General features: G+C 40.6%; 1 protein-coding gene across 3 annotated transcripts in view; it reads left to right on the top strand.

The window, feature by feature from the left end:
* Positions 1 to 12,841, top strand: part of insc (INSC spindle orientation adaptor protein) — a 55,282-nt gene that overhangs the window by 7,327 nt on the left and 35,114 nt on the right. Inside the window, exons 1-2 of one of the 3 annotated variants that reach the window (XM_085462565.1) lie at positions 899 to 1,153; positions 12,292 to 12,383. In XM_085462565.1, the coding sequence (XP_085318691.1) occupies positions 12,310 to 12,383 (74 nt within the window). In that variant the 5' untranslated portion in view covers positions 899 to 1,153; positions 12,292 to 12,309. Of the gene's footprint in view, positions 1 to 898; positions 1,154 to 6,297; positions 6,677 to 12,291; positions 12,384 to 12,841 lie in introns of those variants that run through there. The other 2 variants (XM_085462563.1, XM_085462562.1) reach the window with 2 other exon arrangements.

Here is a 12,841-nt window from a genome sequence, read left to right as displayed (position 1 = left end):
TCAGATTTATAGCTTCGCTGAGTGAGCAGCATAGCACTGATGATGTTAAGGTATGCAGTTCTCCGCAAGTTAATCGAGTTAACTGCTGCCAAGTTTTGTTTTATAAAAACAAAAGGCACATATCTAATGACAATGTGGTTCCATTTGATGTTGCTTTTGGGTTTTAGTTCTGGTTAGGTGTTCTGTGCCCACTTAATCTGGGTTTTCAGGACCCAGCCAGTCTGACCACACTTTTCAAATGGATTCACTTCTGTCTCCTGCCTTTAACCTCAGTGTTTGTCAGTCTTCTTGGCTCTGAGGTGACTCAGCTGATGGTTCACTGAAAAAAAAAACAGCTTTCCACTTTTGTTTCTTGAAGCAGTCTGCAGCTCTGATTCGGTTTTCCCCTCTCCTTTGCCACAAGAAATGCATCTCAGCCAATCAAAGGTTGTTTCTGAGGTGGGTGTGGTTGGGGTTAAGTCATACATGACAACACCCATCAATCTTGTTATTTTGAACACCACACTGGCCTGTAACTGAGTGATCTTCCAGTTTTCCTTTCTCCCGCTTTTGTCATTTAATTTTTTTTTTATTATGCACTAAAACTAAGTAGAGAGGTGTGTAAGTTTCTCTTGTGCTTAAACTTATCTTATAGGCACATTTGTGGTCCTTTCTGCGTAAAGTGGCTGCTGCAGAGTTATGACAGGCTACTTTGTTAGTAACATGTGTCAAGTTGCTTCGACTGATTATAGTCACATACCCTGCTTTTACCTGACCACGCTGTAAGTCTGTCATCAATTATCTCAGTGTGACTCTCTATTAGCCATGTGCTGTGTATGTGAGTGTGGTGCCTCTCTACAGGCTTTGCTCATTCATTATTAAGAAGCTCCTGATGTTTTGCTGGCCGTCACTGCTCCGGTGTCAGGTACCCACACGATCCTCTTTACTGAACCAGCCTGACTAGGGATCCAGTTCCAGTCTCTGGCCTGTTGGAGCTGCTCCCAGAGCTGCTGAGCTCTACTCTAAAGCCTTTTGTTAGCTCTGGATGTTGGCTTTTCTCTGGCTGATTCCCCCTTGTTATTTCTTCGACTAGCTGTCAATGGAACTGGGAAGCTTAAAATGCATTTGGATATTTCTCTTGGCGTGATCTTGAGGCCATTTCATCTCTCGGGAGGTATGGTGCTGCTGTCATCTTTTTTCCCCTCTGAAAATGAGAATTATGGGTACTTTTATAGCTTACCATAAAGTGTCCAACCAAGAAGATGGTGTGTTCACTTTAGCAGACTTGTGGTGAAGCAGTGTAGTTATTTATCCAGCTGAATGTAATCTTTTTTGGGAGGCAAATAGCTCCTTTGGTGCCTGAGGAAGCTGCTGTGATTACTGCTGCTGTGACGTGTAGGAGCTATCAGTCTCTGTCATCTGTCTACATTTATTAGCATGATATCTAATGGGGTGGCTGATCTTAGACCACAACTCTGGCTACAGGTCTGTGCAAATGTGCGTGTGCAACTTGACCCCATCTGAATTCTCCATAAGCCACACGGTTGCCTAGAAACATCAGGAGGGCAGCAAATTTAACTTCCATAATATTATGCCAAAGGAAAGAATGACCTCAGGCCCAAACATACTGTTCCTTTTTTTGGCCTTACAAGGGCATCTTCACATTATTCCAGTCAGAAGTATGTCCTTGGGGAAGGAAGTTTTCATATCTCATACTCATGTATGCAGACACTCCTGAGGATAATTATGATTTACTAGACAAAAAAATTGACCTAATTTCCAGTGAACTTTTTATTGAATGTTTTTACTATATCAACTGCTAACAGTAGCTTTAATGGTAACTGAGGTTTAAGTGGGAAAGAGCCACACTGTTCTCTGCAAATAATACAAAAGGATTTTTCCACTTCTTTTCTGAATATCCTTTAAGTTTTTTGCTCAACTGATAGTTTCTTAAAAAAGTAGGAAAACTCTTTTTTCCGGGTCTGGGTACAGTATGAGTGACGGAAGTACAATGGAGCAAAACTGTGGTTCTCCTGTCAAGGTACGCCGTTGAGGGAGAATATCACATGCTATGTCACGGTCTGGCTGGCAGACCGTGGGGAGATGGGGAAATAGGACCCAAACGCCGGACTCTTCAGTGCAACAGTGTTTATTTACAAGGTGGTGAAGTAAACAACAATAAATCCCCAGTTTCCCAGTGTAGTGTCTTCTTCCCAAAAGTCCCCGTGTAGTGCTCTCTGCCCCAGTGTCCCTGCACTCCCCGTGCTCACTGCTCCTTCTCGTCCCACACTCCTCCTGAGGGGAAGACAATAGAGGCAGCCGTTACAACTTATCCCAGCAGGCAGGCATACACTCACACTTGACTTGACTTGCTTGAAGACTGACATGTAGTCAAACGCAATACTCCAGCGTCGGTGGAAGCTCCATCGCTCATCTAAATAGCTCCCCCGACGAGCCCAGATGAGGAGCAGGTGTGCGGCCAGGACTTCGGGTGTGGCCAGCCCTCAAGTTAGGCCACGCCCCCCGGGGCTGAAGGTGCCTGTAACTTGGCCACAGCAGAAAGGCGATACACACACACATACCTGCCTACATACAGATGTGCACAGGGGCAGTGCAGACAACACACCAAATAATAATAACAACAACAACAACAACAACAACAGTCATCGTCCCCACTGCCCACGGACCCCGAGTCCCCAGAGCCGGGTCCGTGACAATCTAAACTGATCTTGTCTGTAGAGGCTGGTGACAGACGCTAAATGATATCCCAATCGTTCCTGCTCCACAACGGATTTTTAAGTTACAAAGGCTTGAATGACACTCTAACACCTTCCAATTGGTGTCAACTTTCTAATACTTGTATTGTGTGTAACTATCAGTAGTGGAACTGCAGTTTATATGTCTGCTATGTAACCTTTCTATTGCTTCTAATTCTCCCATCTTTTCTTTACATATCATTTAGAAAGAATCTGCTTAACATACCCAGTTAACTGTTGGAAACCTTAAAGATAACTCCTATTGACTTCTTGTTGTATTAGTACATCGGCTTGTTTATTCCTACAGTCATGTGATTAGTTGATTACCTTGATTACCTTAATGCTAAATGCTGTTGCACTGTCCAAAGATGAAACCACTATGACAAAATATGTTATGTTCACTTTGGTGAAATTTAATGAAGCAAATCACATACAAGTTCAAAACAGTGTCAGTACATCACGTCTGAATAATTTGAGTTTGTCTGATTAAAGAAGTATTGAAGCAGACAAACTCTCTTTGGTGAGGAGGGTTGTAGCAGAAGTGTTTTTACAGCTCTGTGGCAGCACCTGTATTGCCCACAACCTATCACCCATTTTTCACCATCCCCACCACTTTCTCAACTCTCTTCACTCTTCACACTGAATAGCCATTTTTTGTTATAAAAATATATGGAAAGTGGAACGGTGCTTCCACTCTGTCCTCCTACACATTTATTTCTGACATCACGGTGTGTCACACTCAAACTTGTGATGCTCATGAAGCCCTGTCACCGTCCCCTGAAACATGTCAGGATGTTGACACTGTTTTTCTATCATTAGCACAGCAACAATAGCTCTGCTGCAGAATGGGGTCTTGCGTCTTTAAAGGCAAATTTCTCTGCTAGCCGTCTCACACCGATGCTGTGTGTTGCATGTGTTGTTACATGCCAAGAACACAGTTGTTGGGGGTCATGGAGTTAGATGCGGTAGCTGCTGAAGTTTTCAAACGTGCCTCCCTCTGCGTGAGATTTGACTGATGGTGAAATCAGTAAAGCCGTTTCATATTGACAGAGTACGGGGACGACAATGCCTAAAGATGGTGCAGCTGCTTTTCCAGTGAAGTCAAAGATCAGAAAAACCTGCAGCTCTCTTTGAGTTCATAGAGCTGTATACAGTTTCTGCTTGTTGTTTATATGTTTTATGCACAGCAATACAAATCTTTTTCAGAAAAAAAGCTCTAAGATCCCTCTGTACACTAGCAGCTAATCAAAGTTAGAACAGAGACTGGAGCTAATTGGTAAACATATAGCTAATCTGCAGCAGTTAGCAGTGTAAGACCTACACATATTCTCATTGCTGGCCGAGAACAAAATGATTAGAAAAATCTGTTAATATCAGATTTATCTCATGACACGTTACTTCCACATTATTGCTAGGAAGTTGCCTCCAAGTGACCACTCTTGCTGTGTTTGCAGTTTCGAAACGCTATGGCTTCTAAACACAAAATGTTTCCATGGTGGTAAATGTAGGACTTTGGTTTGTCATCCATCTCTGTATGTTTCAGAAGAGACATTCCTCTTGGTTCTGGCTGTGAGCTTTTCTTTGAACAGTGCTGAATGGAGGAATGGTCGCAACAAGGTTGGGCTTTAGGCCAGAATGCTTGCTGAGAAGGTCATTCAGATCTCTTACCCGCAGTTAGCACTGTCAAGGAATGGCTTTAATGCTCATTGTGCTAAACAACTCTCAGGTGTCAGTGGAAGCTTTGTAGTGAATGATGCGGGATGATATCAAAGGGGATGGATTAAAGCTTTATCTACTTGATATTAATGACAGTGGAAACCCTAGTTTATTTTGGTAAGGTAAAACCACATAAGTAAATCAAGTACTCATAAACAGAAAAGCTCTAAAGTTGCTTGTACGATGAATAGATCTTAAAATCTGGCATCCAGTTAACTTTAGAAAAGAGATAAAGTAAATTTTTCTTCTCTTGGTGCAATTCAAATGACACCTCACATCATAACAAGTCAAACCAAATAAACAAATCCCTACGAGATGGAACACACACACACAAAGCTCAGTGTAAGCATACCACTAGAATCACTCAGGCTTTCACAAAAATAAATCCTTCAAGGTAAAGACCAAAGCTGGACTTTATGGATCACTTATGAATAGCGTGACCAGGTGTCCCTCTGTATGAACAGCATTTTTATCCCTTGTTCCACATTTTGACTGGCAAGTGCAAGATGTGCCCTTTTTTTCAGTTAGTTAATTGTCAGTTACGGCTCAAAAAGATGATTTTTGAATGTATTCCTACTTAAATCTAACCAGACAGAGCAACAGCAGAAATAACAGTGACATAAATAAAAATATAGGAGTATATAAAGACTAATAAACATGAGACCATGAGAACAAACTTTCCTTTATCACAAGAGAGCTGGAAAAGTTAATTCAACTAATATTACTTTGGCCATTAACATCTTGAATGCAAATTTGGTAATGTGCACAGTTTGGTGTATTTTTATTTTTAAGTTGGACATGAAAAATTTCAGCATTAGTAAGGTTTCCCACGCTGTCCCAGAAGAACATGCTTCACACGTGGATTTTTACAGAATCCACATTAAAAATAGGCGGCTATGTCATGCTAATGTTATCTGTGGAATGCCCTGCATTTAGACTCAGACTGAGATAGCGGACAAGAGGGTTGTGTCTGGAGAGTAAAGTATGCAGTTTCAAAATCTGCTTCATGTAAAAGAAACAATAGTAATACTAATAATCATTATTTATAGAATGCTGTGCAAAACAAATATACAAGTTTTCTTACATACTTTACCCCAAAGAGGACAAACTGGAGGATAATTTGCAATTTATGAGCTGTGAAATCCTGTCAAATTATTTAGACAAGCTTAAATTACTTAATAGATCACGCAGGAAATTCTGGTTTTGTGACTGTTGTGATTCCAGTTTGTAAAGATCATTTTCACAGAACAGAGCAGCACAGGAAGTCATGACTGAAGCAATCGGCACCATTTTCGGTATACAAACATACAGTTCCAGTTGTGTTAAACAAGCTATTGCTGTTCTCTAGCTCCATAATTGTTCCAAAAAGTTTTACTCTACTCTGTTGGATCAGTTTAAGTCAACTGCAGCCAGATTATTCTGGCATAAATCTCTGTCTGATTAGCTCAAGAGTTTGAGCATGGCATTATCACTACATGGATAATGAGGTGGGGGGTTTCTTAATGAACCTTAAATCTTACTGTAAGATTTAAAATATGTGTAAAAAGAAAAAGAAAATACAGCAATATACATATATACATTAGAAAATATTAAATTATTGATAACAAAATAGTCTAATGTAGTTAAACTTTGCAATACACTTGCTAACTCACCAAATGCTTAGTTCGCATCAGACCTTCTCCGTCACCCTTTATGGATTTCTCTCTGTCTAAAAACAAGGTGCACTTTAAGCCTGCCCAGTGTGTGTGGGATAGGAATGCTGGGCCCATGGCTGAGCACAGCCAGCTTCCAGTTTGTTCCCACCCAGCCACTCATACAGTACCCATCCTGCTCAGTTTTCTTCTCCACATGACAGCTCTGTGGTGAGACTGTAACCGCTGTCTCCTCCTGTGAACCCAGTCTTCAGCTCAATGACAGGACGTGAGCAGGACGGCATGGCTGACTTGCTGATACAGAGCATGTCCACTGTATTTAAAGACCAGCGTCCAAAAGAAACTCACATATTATATGCTTTCTTCAGTCTGTGAGTTTCAGAGAGCAGTGGGAGAAGAAGCCAGAGTGTTTAATCACTGGCAATTTCAAAACAAAGCCAAGCCATAAGGAACGGGCTGCACAATGATGGATCCCTGAAACATCATGGACATTAAATTTGGATTACGCAGCATGACTCAGTTTGTCCTGAACACAATCACATTGAGTCAAGCTGATCTTGGCCTCTCAAGATGGTGAGTGGCTTTGCTCGTTTCTTCTGTTTCTCCTCAGAGTTCAGTTTCTTGTATTTGCGTCGAACAGAAATTCATTGTTGTTGGCACAACACCGAAGCTAAACCGCAGTGCTGTGGTATTTTGTTTTCTGCAGAGCAGTTTTTGTATTCATTTAGTGGTTTTGCCAAGAATCTGGCAACAGGCATTCTGCTTTACCACAGTATATTCTAGAAAGACTGGAAACGTATTTTTAGTCAGTGATGTAGAAGTTATAGAGAGCACACAGGGAGAAGTTGGTATACAGTGATATATTACTCTGCACATATGCTGAGTTCATCTGAGTCAAAAAACATGTTCGTAGCTGTAGTTTTAAAAAATAAACTATGCAGCATTGCTGTTCTTAAAAGTAATGCAATACGTTACATTACTTTCACGTCAGTCAGTAACATGATCTGAACACGGACACATATCCCTAATCCGGCACACGGATGATATTTCTTTTAACGTTCACGTATGAACACAAAACTGACAACACACAGTCAAGTTGACAACCAACCCAAAGAGACATGAACGTGATCACCACAATGACTTGGCTTTAGAAACAAGTACATATAACGGTTTACAAAGCGCTTTAATTTCCTGACATCATATGGTAAATGTATCTGTATGGCTACTCTTCTCTTCCTCCTAAGCGTTGGCATTGTATCGAGTATCCATGAGAAATGAGGGTAGGAGCTAGTTGTACTGCTCCACAAGGTGATTAGCTTTGACTGGATCAATCAGAACTAATAAATTTTTTTTTTTTCCCCATTTTTAGTGTCGGTACATTTCTTTGTCCATGTAGTTATCATTTATCTTTTTTTCATTTAGTTATCATTTTGCTTTCATCCAAATAAAAAGTAGTTTGGGAGATTATTGGTTGTAGAAATTAACACTGCTCTGACTGGTCTGGTGTCAGCAAACCCTCAGCTCTAACACCACCTTGGATTCTTTGCTAGCGTTGTGTGTTTGTGCAAAGAGCTTCAGTTTTATTTTCTGTCCTGGGTCAAGTTTGCGCTTTACCATCACGCTCTTATCCTTTTAAAAGTAAAACTGACGTCTGTATCCCCACTCCTCAAAGGTTTTACGTGCTCCACCATTTTCCTGCACACAAACTGAAATAGCACAGGGGCTACGAAAGAAAAAGGCATGGTTGATAGGGGGTGGGGGGGGGGGGGGGGGTTTGTTCTTCCTACCTAGGTCAGCAACTATCAAACAATTACATTACATTGGTCTAGACAAATGGGAGGAACCAGTACTGACTTTGAAACTCAGGTTGCAAGTCTTTACACTTTGGAAAATTACTTTTGTCCTTTTTAACTGGTTTTATATTCACAAACAGAATTTATAACGGCTCCAGTGTGCCAGTAACAAAGAATCAAGATTGCCCTCGCTAGTACAGGTTTGGCATGACATTAACTTGAAACAGATACAGGACTGGAAAACTGCAAGTGACAGAAACATGCACACAAGCACAAACCACATTTAAAAGTCCTCTAAATTCCCACACATGCAAAGAATAAATACGAATGCTGCAGTAAATCTGAAAGGCACACCCTAGTGAATTCTCTGACACGCACAAGTCACTAAGTGGTTGTTATTTTACCCGGCATGTGACATGAGGCTGAGACAGAGCTGTCCTTTGTTTGGCTTACCTAAAACTGCAGCTGAATGGGGAAACCTGTTGGGCCACTCAGGTTTCAGCTCAGACATGAAAAGAAATGTCCACCCTAGCAAGAAAAAATTAGCCAGGATACAGTCAAACCTGACCATCTGCTCACAGAACTCAAGTTTCTGTAGCACTTGCAGCATCTGTGCACAATGCAGCACAGAGATATAAATCTTATTTATTTTATTTTCAAAAAAGACATTTAACAAAGATAAATTTGGTGTAAATACAAAATGCAGTTTTTAAATAATCATTTTTATTTATTAAGAGGAAACGACTATGCAACCTGACCTGCCGCTATGTGAAAAAGTAATTATTCCCTTTGTAAAATCATGAATTAATTGTGACTAAACACATTTGTGGGAAACCTGAGTTCAATTTTATTAGCTACAACCAGGCCTGATTACTGCCAGACCTGTTCAATAAAGAAATTGCCTAAAGAGAGCGTGTTTGACAAAGTGAAGTAGGTTAAAAGATCTGAAAAAGCAACACATCATGCTCTGATTTACACTCAAGAACAAATAAGAAACAAAGTCACCAACATCTGTCAGTCCAGAAAAGCCATCTTATAGCTCTAGCGAACCACAGTGAGAGCCATTATCCACAAATGGAGAAAACCTGGAGAGACATCCAGGAGTTCATAAAAGAACCCAGGACAAAATCTAAAGAACAGGTCTAACTGACCTCAGTTATAGTCGGTGTTCATAAAATGAAAAATGAAAAAGAGACTGGACCAAAATGGCATCCATGAGAGAGTTCCAAAGTAAAAACCACTGCTGACAACAAAGAACACAGAGGCTTGATGATCACCAAAACTAGACAGTGCACGGAAAGTTTTATCGATCCCATTTAGATTAGTCCATATCTTATCGCTCTCAGTCCACCTTTTGAAATGTCTGAGTCCTGTAAAATTAACACAGCATTTCATCAAAACAACATCATACCAACAGTCAAACATGGTGGTGGAGGTGTGATGGTCGGGAACTGCTTTGCTTTGTAATCCAAAACACACAGCAACTTCACCGCTGAATAGCTCAGACAAACACAAAAAACAATTAATCATGAAATCATCATTTAAAAACTGCATATTATATCTATTCAGGTTATCTTTGTCTATCATTCAAATGTGTTTGATGATGACTGTGAACTCTGACAAATAAGCAAAAACAAAGGAGCCAATGGGGTGTTTTTTCACCTCACTGTAAATTTCTAGCGTTTATTACAAGATTATGTAAATTAACAGGGAAATGCTAATAACAAAATGACATCAGTCCACAAGGCTGAAAGGGAGATTGTCTAAAAACAGCCAGTGGGCACTCACAGGAGACAGCAATCACTTTCAGTGCAATGGTCCTTAACACAGCACTTAGCGGCACACTCCAATTGCTCAGGACAATTGCTTGATTGGACAACTCATCTCCATTTGTAGGGTAATCCACTGAAGAGCACTGTAACAAGCCGCAAGCACATGTAATGGAATTTGCTGGAACTGTGACTTAATGGCTATGACCCTGTGCTCAATTATTGGGTCAATAAAATTCATCTGCACCTCTATTGTAATAGTCCAACGGTTCAATTATATCAGCACTCATTCTATGATATTCTACTTTCATGACTCACTGCACCAAGTGTAATAGATGTGGGCTTTTCCCCAGCACAGGGTGCTTACTGTCAGTAGATTTCCATGGTCCTGGCACAGTATTGGTATAATTTCTGATTCACTGTGATGCTTTCTCTGAAAATGGGCCTAGAGAAGCCATGCCAAGACTGCAGTTAAAATACTCCCCACCCCAACCCTCCTACCACTTCCCCCCCCTCTCCTGCATCTTACTCTTTGTGCGGGTTTTTTTCCTCTACTTTTGCTTTGTGTCTGTATTACAAGTCTATCCCTCCACCCATTCATCCGTCTCTTTATCTGACTAGGTTACTGACACCCAAAAAAGAAAAAGTACTCAACGGTAATCAAATATTTCTCAGTTTTCGAAGCAACTGAAGCAAACAGTCAAACAGAGTTGGTGACCCCGTTAATGTGCAGCCGCTCGATCTTCAAACCTGACTAAAAGCAGCAGATATTCTGTAATTGTGGCAGTGCGGCCCTCATGAAGCAGGTTGACGTGGGATTCAATAAGAGACGCTTCACGCGCATTGTACATCCCTCTAGCCTCAATTACTTTATTGTAAGCTTATGTCTATCGATCCCGTCGCTCTCTGTAAGCAATTAATAAAAGGCAGAGCAAAACAGTTGAAATCTGCTCCACAACACGGGGTAGTTGTGTATTTGTGTGCGTGAGAGAGCTCGTCTCACATTGTAACTACCTGCTAATTATATCTCCGCAGTAAACACGAAATTTGTAACCACACAACTGCAGGATATCATTAACTAAAAGGATTAGAGTGTGGTTCAGACGGGAGGGCATCTGTGGCTTCTCCCGATTGAAAATGGACTAATCTAAATGGGATACATCAATAAAACAGCAGAATAAAGTTCCGGGCACTTAAGCCCTCTTGCTCGGGCTCAAAGAAGGGAAGACAGTCACTGGCTGGCAGCCAGCCAACAGATTAGAAGATAAGAAATATTATTCCATGGCACACCATCAGCTTGAAGCTATTTAAAACAGTGAGGTTTATTGATAATTGAATTACTTGGAGAGGGGGACAAGAATAGAAAGCTTAGAGGTAGATCAATAAGGAGCTACTGTAGTGGATGACAGTGCGGTGGTCAGCAGTACAGCTAGGGGGATGTAACGTGTGTGTCATCATGTGATAGCATATTTACAGTGTGTGTGTTGAAAGATGTTGTGTAGTGGTGCAAAGTTTCCATTTCCAGTGCTACATTTGATTAAACTTGATATTCAATTTGATGGTGACATATTCAGTATTGGGAAGGTTAATTTTAAAATGTATGTCACTACAGATTACAGAATAAATGCCCCAAAATGTAGTTTGTAGCGTATTCCGTTAAGTTACTCAATGTGAGTAACATATTCTGATTACTTTGGATAACTTAATATATCGTAATGCTTTTTACAACTGCATGAATGTACTATTGCTGTGAGAATTGTTACTATTACTGAAGGCTACTCGCCACCGAGCTAACATTGCTAAACTGGCGTTAGCTGAGGTTAGTTCACAGACTGCTTTCAGAACTGCACATGATCATTTGCAGCTAGCAGGTCATTAATGCTATCAAGCCTAACAGTCTGCAGTCTATGAAATAACCTCAGCTAAGGCCAGCTAGCAATGCTAGCTCGGTGGCAAGTAGCCTTCATTGATAGTCATAAATCACATAGCAATAGTACATCGAAGATACTGAAGTGGCACATATCCCAGGTAGCTACCACAAGTAAAACAAGGTAGTTGCAGTAGGCTAACGTTAGTTTTTAAAAAAGAACTTACTTCCAGATATTTCTTTAGGTCCAAGTCTTTTGGAGTCTGTTTTGCTGGCAGAGTTTGCATTGCACGGTCAGATTTCTCCCTTTCTTCTTTAAATGTGAAGTGGTGTTGGATTTTCCAAGTAAAAAATGCATTCCTGCCCGTGTACTGCTGTCTCTGCTGTGCTGGCCTCGGGTCCGTTGTGTAAGTGATGCCACCAACATTAATAGGATACTTACATTAGAGCCTCTTATTGCATGTTTTTTTGGGGGGGTTCCGGCAATGCGTGTAATTAAATTAGAGACGGGATAGCCTAACATATGAAACAGGAAAAGACCGCTGTGTATCCATTTATTTCAACAAACTCTATTCTAATTGCCACCTTTTTAAACAGTAACTGTAACAGAATACAGTTAGTCATATTTCGTATTTTAAATACATAACGGCAGAACATGTATTCCGTTACTCCCCAACACGGGACATATTGATAAAGGCAGACGTCCAAATTCGTATTCATTCATCACTTGGTGTTTACAGTGCACATGCTGTATTTCAGGTGCTGAGCTGAAGTAAGATGGCCTCAGGCAGGATGGCAAGTCCTCAGAGCAGCTCCAGACAGAGCAGCTCACTCTCTTCATCTCCAATGAGGCAAGTAACAACCCAGTGTGCACACTTTGGGTCTGTACCTCATGTTTTAACAAGTAATGTTCTCATGTGTACTAACAACAGGTCTGGTCGTTGAAAGCACAGATACACTTGGTTTATGCAGGTTAGGCACTGATGTTTGGACTTTGAACAAAGGCTACAATGACACCAGTAATATACCCACTCCATGTGTCACTTCTTTGTCATAATAAGAATAAAAAATACACTCATCAATATTAGCTGTGCTTCCTTGAGTGGTTTTTACTTTTTCTCCCAATTTCATGCTGAAAGCAAAAAATAAAATGTGGAAAAATGTGAATATTGGGAAAATAAGTTGTAAGAAAGACATTCTTTTCTTTTTGTTATTGCTACTTAAAAATACAATGCATCTCTTTAACTGACCAAATGTTCAATGAATAATAATATTAATAACACGGTTTGTAGGCTACACCACCAATGTG

This window comes from Copadichromis virginalis, linkage group LG7 (assembly GCF_057382275.1).
Source record: "Copadichromis virginalis isolate Kocher_CV1m ecotype Utaka linkage group LG7, C_Virginalis_male_GT1.1, whole genome shotgun sequence".
Taxonomy (NCBI): Eukaryota; Metazoa; Chordata; class Actinopteri; order Cichliformes; family Cichlidae; genus Copadichromis; species Copadichromis virginalis.
The sequence above is the reverse complement of the archived record's forward strand: the minus strand, read 5'-3'. Positions and strand labels throughout refer to the sequence as shown.